Source organism: Egretta garzetta, unplaced genomic scaffold (genome assembly GCF_000687185.1).
Source record: "Egretta garzetta isolate BGI_Z169 unplaced genomic scaffold, ASM68718v1 scaffold163, whole genome shotgun sequence".
In the NCBI taxonomy this organism is placed as follows: domain Eukaryota; kingdom Metazoa; phylum Chordata; class Aves; order Pelecaniformes; family Ardeidae; genus Egretta; species Egretta garzetta.
Window position 1 is genome coordinate 5,687,438 of NW_009259308.1, and position 11,832 is coordinate 5,699,269.

The window sequence follows — 11,832 nt, forward strand, 5'->3', positions numbered from 1 at the left end:
AAGAGCGTCACATGAACGGAAAAACCAAAGCGATTAAAATGAATTTCAGTCCACCAACAACTCTTATCTACTGAGAGCCCTCACTGTCGTAAGGAAACCTTCAGGGGCGGCTGCTGTTAGGAGGCTAAAATAATTTGCCGTGAATTTACAGCCTGTAATTTAATCAGCAACTCCAGCCCTTGCCTGCGCAGAAGGGAACGGGGGCAGAGCTGGACCCACAACTACCATCGAGGATGCCCCAAAAGCCGTCCTGCCAGGACAGTCCCCAAGCCCCAGAGAGTCCAACTTTGGGACACGTGTGGCAAAGCACAGGCTTTTGGGGAAGGGGAGGGGGGAATGTTTGAGGGTTTACGGAGCAGCGGGCTGGGGTTTGTTTGCTGGTTGCGAAAGCCTCGGCCGGTGCCTGAACCCGAAGCATCGAGGGGAAGAGAAGGAGGAGGAGGAGCTGCAGAGAAGCTCAAGGCACGGAAAGTGAGGGATGCCGTTTCCTTTACATCTGAATGAGGAGAAAATACATAATTGTAATAATAAATAGCGGGCTTTATGAACAATTAGGATTCCACTGTCGCTTTGAAGGGTTTGAAAAGCTGACACGATGTTTTGGGTTCTCCAGATTCAGCTTTGAGGCCTCAACCAAGAGAAACATTCAGCCCCGCTGTGTACAGCAGTGACCACAACAAAGATTGTGGTTTCTCCCACACTCGCCTTAAATAGATCTAAATTAATGCTATTCATCATTGGGTGGAAAAGAAGGGAAATATAAAAGTGCAGTCGCTTGTAGACAAGCCAGCAGCATTGGGCAACTTTCTTACCAGTCAAAGGCTTCTCCCGCTTCCGCACCCCAAAGCCCGTCGGGGCAGGGAGGTATGGAAATAACATGCCCTTATACCGGCCGTACCCATCACCTGGAAAACATCCTGGGCATATGAAATACGTCTTTATCCCGTGTTTATTTGTTGTTGCTGTTGTTGTTGTTGGAGAAAGGGGAAAGCTAAACCACATGACTGAATGCCTGCCAGGGGTTCGTGATAGAGCAGACCGTCCCAAGTGCTGCACCAGTTAGTATCTGAATTATCACAGATACTCACCAGCTCAATTACAACTGCATGGGGAGAGCAGTTGTCCCACCTAAATCCTGCTTCTGTCAGCTACCGCCCTGCTCGCAGCTGCAGAAAGCGGTCGGTCCCGCTCCCCAAAGCGGAGAGCATCGATAGATGGAGATATCTTTCTGCACCACGCGGGGCGTGCAGATCGCCGCATTTCGTGCACGCCCGTGATAGGTGGGTGCATGAAATTTGGGGTGTCGAGGAGCTGTAGCTGTCATCTCCCCACCTCTCCCAACGGAGATATAGACCCAGGCTCCCACCACTGACTTTTTATGGGCACCTTTTATAAGGCTAAAGCAATGCAAAATCTGCCTTCTGGTATTCCTTAAGGGCAGAAGTACCATGAGATGTCTTCATTTTACTTTTTTCTTTAAAACCATAGATGCTCACTGTGGCAAAAATTAATGGAGAAAAAACAAACAACCCTATGAGCCGCCAAACATTAAAATCTTAGCTGAACACTGAACTGTTCAGGTTCCCCTGGGTGTGCGCAGGGAGCCCTGTATGGGGAAAGTCTGTGAAATACCTGGTGGAAAACTGGCTGACTACTTTTTGGTAAGAGTAATTGTAACCTGCATTTTCTGTAGAAACTAATAAGGACTATTAACATCATAAGCAAAACTTTAAGGACCATTTTGGACACACGCGGGAACAGCCACAGGCTAGAAGTAGGTTTTCAAAAGTCTTATATACGGAGAGAATGTCACGGATGCTTTAAAAGTCTTCAGATACGTGTAAAAACGACGTATATATTACATATTATCTCCATAGAACAAACACCATTTGAAATGTGCCCCAATGTAACTACCACTATGAGCCGAACCATTTTGGTTGAAACTTGGGAGGAGAGGAGGGGAAAAAAAAAAAAAAGCCCACTGATCTTACACCTGCTCTTTAGCAGTGGGAAGTGGGTTCTCAATCTGTTAACATGACCATCTGGCCGATCTGCATATCACGGCTATCTGGATTACTGTACGATGGAATGACAATAACATAGCCAAAACAAAAGTAAAATGCATCAAAAACTAACAGTATCGCAGCCCTTTTGATTTTAAATTAAATAATAAATGTGGTATCACAGCAAAGTGAGGAAGTCCGCTAAATAATTAAAAATGAGCCTTGGCTACGGCATAATTAAGTAAACAATATGGTGTGTGTTTCTATATGAGCCGGCAATTGTTTCCACCTTCGAACGCTCCACTTTTGCAAAGCAGCTATCAGGAGTTCAAGACGCTGCGACAGCTCTTTTGGTGATGTACAGGATTGTCAGGACACCTCTCGCAGCCCTGCAACACGCCGAACCGGCTGCGGCTATTAACAGGATTAATGCAGCAACAATCAATACCAATTGTACTAAAAGATTACGGCGCAAAGCCTCATGTACCTTTCGGACTCCCTGATACCTCCACGGGTATTTTGGCTATCTGCAATCGCTTTCTGCATTAACCAATCTTTGGGTCATTCCCATTGATGCCTCTTTGCGGTGGTCCAAATAGAAATATTTTAAATCCGACGATGGGAGCGTAAAATGGGTCTGCTTAAAGTTCAAGGTCATGTGCTATATACTATTGCCCAGGCAATTAGCCATAGAGCATATGTAGATGCTAAGTACATTTTCACAGTCGCAGAAATAAGGCTGACTTCTTGCATCTTCGCTGGCTTCTATTCTAAACACGAATAGAAAAATGGGCTTATGTAAATAAAACCCTATCCCTAGATTTTTCTTAAATTTGGGATTTTTAAATGTCCTTCTGAAAGATTAAAAGATTTTCCCTGCCACAAATACCTCGCTAGCTTAATTCTCGCCCGAAGCGCATAATGACGGCCGTCCAAAAAAATAAATCGGGCATCGCAGCATTGCCTCCTGGCCTGCCATCCAGATTCATCCACTGGAGAAGTCTCTAAAAACTGTGACCTCTCACAAAATTTAACTACTTCCATTGCGAATCTATTCTCCAATCTGATCACATTAGCAGAAGGAACTCCAAAGCAGTAAAAAACTCCAGAAAGTTCTCGGTTGAGTGCCTACTAATGAACAAAGGTTAACTTTATCTAAAAGGTCAAATGCCTGGTGGCTAAGGTTGTGACCTTAACAACTTAAATTGTGACCTTGCCACGTGCCTAGTATATTGTAGATTCTGATACAGATCATCTGGTAAAGGACCGGTCATAAATTAGCTTTACTGTTCGACTCCCACAAAGAAAACGGTTTGCCACAATGGTTTCCAACTTGTCATTTGATACAAGCGCAGAATAAGTGAAAACTAAAAAGCGAACCCAAGTTCAGGGTATGAAAATGCCGCCTGCTTTTAGTTAAGAAGATTAGAAACTGCAAACTGAGAGCAATACTCTAGATTTCAATACATTTTTTGGTCAACCTCTAATTCACAAAACACCGATCTTCCTTTCCTTTTTTTTTTTTTATTTTCTTTTTTTTAAAAAAAAAATGAAAATGACATGTAGTTTGCCTATTTGCATATTTTTGTTTTCTCTTTCTAGCCAGTTCTTAAAGAGAATAATTGATTTCAGTAGCTTTGTAAGAAGCACTATTTAAATCTGTGCACATGTGTTCCCTTACAGATGATAGTGCCTACTGAAGAAAAAGCATGGATTCAAAGCAATAATTATCGTACATGTTTAGAAGGAAAGGGACATCTCGCTGCTGAAGTCATCTCGAATAAGGGCATCTTAGAAGAGAATACTCCCCCCCCAAAAAAGAAGACGAAGAGTGGAAAAAAAAAAAAAACAAGAAAAAGAGAAGCGAGCACTATGGGTGAAAAGGTCACAATGGTTTTGGCACGTATCTTCAAGCACGTTTCGGAGTCTGTGCCTCCTGCCAATACTGGCAACTTCTCAAAACTTTTAAGGAGGTAAAAACATTGTTTCGTGTTTACAAATCTTCTGTACTATAGCAGATGCTTGTCAAATCCGCTATATGTAAGTTGACCAGCCTACCTAATATTTGCGCTGGCCAATTCCTCCTTATAAATAAGCGGTCCATACATTTGAGGAGCGAGGTCTGATGGAGTTTGAGACAAAGGACCCTTAATATTTTTTTTCTTTTGTAATTTTCCTGTTGCGCACCCGGCACAAGCTGCCATTACTGCGGGTCTGCGGGAACCAATGGCTGTCAACTTGGCCAATGTTCAGGTGTAACAAAGACTGCTGGGATACATCGGAGGGGGGAAAAAAAGGGAAAAAAGGGGGAAAAAAAAAAAAGGTAGCCTATACGTGAGGCTTTCAGTACACCTCTGTGAAGCGATATAGACGGCGACCACGCTGTGCTACCTCCTAAAAATCATTTTGCCCCCCTCCCCAGTGAGGTTTAGCAGGGAATACGCCAGCACACGCTACTGCATTAAGAGCACAATGCGATGCGTGCAATCAGCAAACAACGGCCAAAAACATGAAGCGGTGCGGTCTGCACGAGTGCGTTGCTGCTTACACAAAACCGCAAATCTAACCCAAAAAAGCCGAGCCTAAGCCTGGCGCTAAGTTTCCGCGGCAAACATCTAGTCTGAAGAACAATTAGTGCAATTGCTGCCTGTTGACGATGAAGGCAGAAATAAATAAGAGTTCGCTATCAAGGTACTGTTTGCCAACAGTGTGCTGATAAGATGGTATATTCCTAATCACAATATTGAACTTTTATAATGTCTATTGCCCGACTGTTGTAACAGGGAGAGGTTCCCTTCAGGCTCTCCGGAGCACTTACACCCCTGGGTTTGGTCCTTTTCTCACCATTGTACATTTTTGTGACCCTACATGCAGGTTAAACCAAGACCATTGGTTTCTATTAACAACTTTTGCACTCCGCAGAAGGCTGCTTTTCATTTAGGAAACACAATACAGACCAGTATTTACCAGCACTGCACTATATATAAATCTAAATAATAAAAACCTGCGTGCCCTATATCACTACATAGTAGTTTTCAGCCGTGGCTATCAAAGCACTTCGAGTACCCTGCTGCGATGTATGGAGGAGGAAACCGAGGCAGACAAAAGGGATGCGAGTCCCTGGTTTCCTCAGGGCCAGTGATGGAACAGGAGAGGACCCGCAACACCCCAGCCCAAATCTCCCTTTGGTTAGCCATTAATTGGTAATCCTTCCTTCACCGTGCCCCATAATAAACTGCAGAGTAAATAAATAATTTTCCGCAATATTTGCCTACCTCCCCTTCACCATAAACATGCAATATGATTTACCACAGCGCACCGAAGTACAAAGTAAATTTCACAGCTTATCTGCAGGAAATACTGTGAGGATACTCGAAAGTTATTTCCGAACAGGGATTGTACCTGTAAAATCACAGCGGCGACGCTGCCTATCGCAACAAGCACTGCGGAGACTCCGCACAGAAAACTTTGGGGTAGCCAAAACTTTCTGCGAGCCCCTCCGAAAGAAGGTAGCATTGGGAACACAGGCTCCTGGTGCTGTAATTTGCTCAGTTTTCTTACCGACATGTATTTATATAAAAGTGGTTTCTACAAACATGATTCCTCTCCCCTCTGCTCCACTTTTTTTCCAGCCTATCCAGCCCCTCAACTTTTGCAAGTCGGGCTGAAGCCCAGCGGGACCTATGCATACTATACGTGAAACCCGGGGCCTAGCACTTCACACGCGCACATTTTTCTGCAATATAACACTCAGGAGTAGAATAGCATATTATTTTATCCAGTCAACCTACTACACATCCTCGGAGCACACCGAGTCACTCTGCGGGCAGGGTGTACTTCGCACTGGATCAGAGATCCCAAGGTTTTCATTTTCATCACACGCAAAACCTCTCAGCCCCCCCCACCCCCGTAAGTACAATATAATCAAATTTGTTTCAAGACCTGCTCAGCTTCTAGGTGTATACACTGTGGTATTTCAGAGGGGTTTAAATGCCTCCTTTACGGCACAGGATTACCCAGGGGTTTGTTTCGTGGCCGCTCAGACCTGACAGCTAGGTTTGCTACCGAGGGACCATTTTCCCCTTTCCCTCCAAGCCCAGTCTGGCAGGATTTACATTCCCCATCCCATCCCCACAGGGTGAGGATACCTGGTGCTCCTGACCCACAGCCCTCAGGGACCTCTAGCCTTGTCAGACTACTTTGTGCATAACATATACAAACTTTTTTTTTTTTTAAACTAAAATCTATCTGCTTTCCCCCAAAATCGGGATAAAGGAAGCCGCGTCTGCCTGTGATCCCTCCTAGGACAACATTTAGGCTAACACCTGTGAAGGATGCCCGAAACGCCATTAACCCTGGGAAAATGAAAACCACTTTTATGCGGCTGCACCTTAAAAGCCCGCGAAAAAAAAAGAAGGGGGGGAGTTTTGGCACTCCCCTCGCTGCCCTGGGAGTGTGATAACCAGCGTCCCCCGCTCCCTCCCCGGCTCATGCAGCCGCCGCTGCCAGGGCACGGCACCCGGCACGGAGATAAACCGAAAAGTTGGAGAAGGTGGTATAGAAAAGCACTTACCTGCTGCGTGCACAAAGTATGCCAAATATAAATCGAGTTCCTTAACAGAAACTCCTATATGGTGGGGCTGTACGCACAGCCCGGGGTTAGAGCACTGTGGGGACTTTACAAGGCGCTCGCCATCAGTACTTTCGAGCGGAATACCTTTAAATAAAATCACCATAACAAGGTCCAACCTCCAGACCTTATCTGCCTGGCGAAGGCAGTCAATTCTTCTCATCTTGCCCTTCTGGTCTGGATTGGAAAGAACGCAACACGGAGGCTTTTTTCCTGTGACTGTGAGAACAAAATCCTCCCGAAATTCAGGCCTGATATCTTTCCGGAGCTTTGCCAGAAGTCTGGATGCCCATTTTTGCTTTACCTCGGGTTTTTCACTTAGCAGTTCGTCCTTCACGGCTCTCTCTTCCTCTTTTGACATGCGTTTTTCATGTTTTTTGAAGTATTTTCGTTTTCGGGCTTGCAGGTTGAACCACGTGTATGCAAACGCTCGGACGTGAGGCAGAAGTGCTTCGATGAAGGGATGAAATTCATCCTGAAAAAGTTACAGAGAAGGGTCGATGTCACCGAAACCATCAACAAAAAGCCTCCGGAAACGGGGCTTTCGCGCGAGGCGCTAAGGCTCGCCGGGACGGTGAGAATTAGGAAGGTGCTTATACGTTTTACAGGCTGCAGGACTCGTACCCTTCACCGACAGGCCCCAACCCCGCCACCACTGCATTCCCGCTTCACCTCGCACCGACCCAAAACCTCCGCTCCCACCCCTCAAGAACAGGGTCCAACTTCAAACAAGCACCCAGGCGGAGAGGGTGCAATGATGGGGCCCCTTCCCCAATCCCCACATCTCTTTAAACAGGAAGGGAGAAGGAGTTAAAAGCTAAAAACTCCGCTGCGAGTCCACTTGCGGAGCGCATATCTCCTTTTGCTCTCTCCCTGACCCCGCTGCTTGCGGTGTAGCCAGCGTATGCCCGCCAATTTGGCAAATCCTAAACATTTGGATGCCAATCAATGTTTGTATGGGGAAGCCTAAAGTATAGTAAAACTTTCCCTAAGATATATTTGGAAATAGCAGCAGGCAGTATAGTAAAATGCCAATATAGCTGCATACACAAACACAATGAAGGGTGGTTTTCCCTCCGTTTCCTACACGGTGAAGGGAGTAGAAAGTAACGCGGCCGATTTATCCCGCGTGCGCAACAATAACTAACGCTAAAATCCTAGGAAAAGCAGGTCTCGCAATTTTTTTTTCTTTTTTAAAGTTTTGTTTATATGCAGTCAAAAAGAAAAAAATAAGCATCTGCTATTCGGGCATATCAGGACAAGGCAAACTCTGAGCCTTTCTAGCAAATAAAAAGAAACTGGGAAAATTGAAAAACACGGTAACAGAAAACCTTAGCACAACTTGTGCAAATACACGAAGAATTATTTTTTCTTTATACTTTGTGTCATATTTTTGTATATTTACAAAGAACTGCCCTACTTGGAAAGTTAGTTTGGCCATCCAGAGACACTGCTTGCTTTGTGTAATGAGGAGTTAAAGATCACCCCTCTTCCTTGGCACAAAAATAGTCATGAATAAAATTCTGCTGACAATTAAAAAAATGCAAGAAAGACCCCTCAATTTTCTTTCCAAAAAAAAAAAATTATATATATATCTCCTCAAAAAGTAATATGTATCAGCCAGAGAGATCAAAACATATTATAATACACTGGGACCATGCTTTTTGGTTTTGTCCAAAGAAATGAATGACCGAACTCCAGGCTGCACAGAAAAACATATATAGGCTGTGGGGGCCTGATCCAGCACTGCGTGCTGGGGACATGTCTGCTTCCAGGGGCCGAGTTCCCCTTCTCTCAGGATTGGGCCCTCCAGGAGGGAAAAATAAAATAATTTGTGCAACATTTCCCCCAGCATGGTAAAAGCCACCCGCTGCCTACCCTTGCAAGACAGCATTGGGGATTTTTCAGATTAACTAACTTTTTTTTTTTTTTTTTTTTTTTTTTTTCCCCATGGAGTACGTTTCCTACCCAAATCATTTCAGGTCATGCAAACATTGTTATTAAAACAGACATCTTACATCCTTTCAACACCTTACTTTAACTTGCATTTGCTTTTTGAAAATTAGGAGAAATTGAGAAATCAATAGTAGAAATATCTACCAGCAAAATCCTGTCGTAATTCAAGACATTCTGCTGACTTCTCAAAAGCTTTCATTGCACTTATTCTGAGTGGCCCCTGAATTGTAAATACTTAAATCTATAGGTAATACTACTGCATTTATTTTTATTTTGAACACAGATTGTTAAAAAATACCAGAACTGGCACAATATATTTCATTACAGCACAGCAGAGCGGCAGTAATCACAAGTACTATGAATGATTATTAAAATATAAGCAGGTAAAATAAAATAAATCATTCCAATGATTGGCACATTCCTGGTTCCCCCCCCCCTCTACTGGAAAAGATCATAGTTTCAAATTTCAATAAAGTTAAAAAAAAAAAAAAAAGATTGCTGCGAGTTTGCAGTCGGCGGATTCAAAAAGTGAGAGGAGGCACAATCCCAGCACATGGAGCTGCTCTCACCCATCAGAAACCGCTCTCGTGGGGGGGGGTAGGGGGGTGGGGAGGGAGAAAAAAAAGTAATAAAAATATCAAAACTACAGGTCCCTACAAGCCATTAAAAATAATAAGCCTTCCCTTCTGATCCCTCCTGTCCTTCCCCTTCCCCGCTCAGGGAAAGTCAAGGAAAAAAGGCCTTTTGTCAAGTGGAAGTTTATCTGCGAAGGTACACACGGCAGAGGCTCGACAGACCCACAATGAGCCAGGGGAGTGCTTCAAGCGTACACGTCTTGGTACACCCTGAAATATTTTAACTTTTCTGCTTTAAGCAGCGCTTTGTCCTGCCTGATCTCATGTGCTCGGGACTTTTTTGGCTCGACGCTGGATACTATCCAAGAGAGTCGCTTTAACCTGCGCTAAAGCTGATTTCTACCATGTGAACCTGAAAGGGGAGGTAAACCCCCCCCCCCCCCCCCCAAAAAAAAAAAAAAACACTTTAAAAGACTTCAGGGGGGCAGGAGGGGAAAGGTGCTTTTTGGTGCAAAGTAAGGGTCCATGGCTGAAGTAAATGAAAAGCACCGCTGCTCGGCGCGCGAGGTGTGCACGTCCCTATTAGACTCCAATGTGTCTTTTCAAAATGGTGTACGAGGAGAAAAGGTTAATGACTCATAAGCAGACCAACTTGCAAACCGTCTTGGTAAACACGCCGCTCCGTAAAATCGCACCGCTTCAATCTCGGCAGCGAGGTATTAGCAAAGTCGAAGTGGAAATAAAAGCACTCAGGACTGATCAAACAAAATTGGGCTGGAAGCGGGAGGGGAGGGGGGAACCAGTTTCTGCACAATACAATTATTTATTTCAGTGTTATTATAACACACACCCCCCAAAAAAAAAGTTTTGGAAGCGCGTCCATGCAAGTGTGCTAACAGATGTGCAGACTTGTCTGCAGCCTCACCGCAAAACAGCAAGATTTTCAGTAACTGGTGGAAAAGGAGATGATCCTTCTCTTTCCCCAAGTTAGCTTTAAGAGAAACTTTCAAAGTATTTAGGAAAGACGTTTGCTTTCCCCCCTCGGCGTTTGATGGGTCACCTAAAAATAAAAGGCACCAGAAAGCTAGGAAATCAAGAGTAAAAAGTAAGCTGATTTTTTTTTTTTTTTTTTACTACTCTCCAAAGTTTGAGAATACAGCTCTTCCAAGAACAGCCTGTTTCGAAGCAGCACCTAAAATTTGGGCCGCACAATTCTGTATTGCTTATACCGAAATTCTCCTCAGCTCTTCAGAAAGGTGTAAAAAAAAAAAAAACAACCCAAAAAACCCCCAATGACAAAAGAGCCCCCAAACCCAGCCCAAAGGTGCCTGCAATAATGTAACGCTGCAAAGGAGCCTTTTGAAACAATATATTTCTGCTGATCTTTTTGAAATTAAGCCAGCCACAGCGACCCTTGTTAATATTTTTACAATCCATTTGCTTGTAAATCTATTAGGAGATGTGCATGTTCCCCAACTATTTCCTAGATCTTCAGCAGATATGTAAATGGAACGATGTTTAGATTTTTCCTGACAGATGATACAAAATGCTCGTGCCATTTCAGTTCCAGTGCTTGGATAAATACCGCTCATAACCAGGATTTCTGTTTGTTTTCCTTTTCTAACCCACTTTTGAAAGCTTCCCTTTAAACCTGAAGCAAAACTTAAGAAAAAAAAAAAAAAAGGAAGAAAAAAAAAATCTCCATCCCAAAACTCGTATCAATAAAAGCTCCTGAAATGAAAAATGGGAAATTGCTTGCAATTGCTAAGGGCTCGCCCCCTTTTTCTACAGAAAATGACAGAATCACCTAATTGATCCTTCGGAGGGAAGAGTTTGTCAGGAGGCCTCTAATCCTCGTATTACTTTTCCAAACGTGCAACAAGAATGCGAGATTTTCACAACTGAGTAAAAGCACAGTGCCTGGCTTTTTTCTTTTTTTTTTTTTCTTTTTTTTTAAATTAAAAAAAAAAGGGGGGGGGGGGAGCAGGATAAGGAGCAACCAGCCCATGGATTTATTTTCTCTCCTTAACGTGCAACTGGGCCTACTAAACCCAAGAAGCGACACGTGCAGATGCGAAGCGATGCGGTACGTTGCTGGCCCTGTGAGGAGCGTGTTGCTGTCCCTCCTGCAGAAGCAGAACTGACAAAAACCCCAGGTATTTTTCAGAGTTGAATTAGAGGCACAAACTTTGGCCAGGCAGAGCAGAGAGTTGCATCCCGCGTCCTCTGCAAACTCCCTCCGCTCCCGTTTTCCTCCTGCCTTTAATCAAGCGTATGGTTTTGAAGCCTGGTGGGGTTTCGTGCCCCCACCGGCCTGGCTTCTCCTCACCAGGCACCCAGAAATTTGGGGGAGGCTGGAGAAGGAGGGGGGGGGAACACAGCGAGAGAAAGGGACGAAACTTTCGCAGCTCTTCAGGCTGCCTGGGAAGGCTGCTTCCCCTCTCTCTGCATTTCCTCGCCTTTTTCTCGACGGAAAGAGCCTGGAGAGGCTTTCTCACCGGGAGAAAAAAAATATTCAAATTAAATTAATAAGAATAATGTAGTCAAAATCTCCTGCAGGAGGAAATAATCTGGGGTTTGAGTCCACCACAAAGCATTTCCTCGTTAAACCATTATATCCTGCTAATTGAAGGTGTGTAATTTAACGTCCTGCAGCAGCGCAGGGGGA

The 11,832-nt window shown here is 44.3% G+C and overlaps 1 protein-coding gene across 3 annotated transcripts in view; it reads right to left on the reverse strand.

Annotated features, from left to right (window-relative positions):
- Positions 1-11,832, reverse strand: part of NFIA (nuclear factor I A) — a 263,401-nt gene that overhangs the window by 237,527 nt on the left and 14,042 nt on the right. For all 3 annotated transcript variants that reach the window (XM_035891763.1, XM_035891764.1, XM_035891762.1), the window contains exon 3: positions 6,577-7,108. In XM_035891763.1, the coding sequence (XP_035747656.1) occupies positions 6,577-6,994 (418 nt within the window). In that variant the 5' untranslated portion in view covers positions 6,995-7,108. The remainder of the gene's footprint in view (positions 1-6,576; positions 7,109-11,832) is intronic.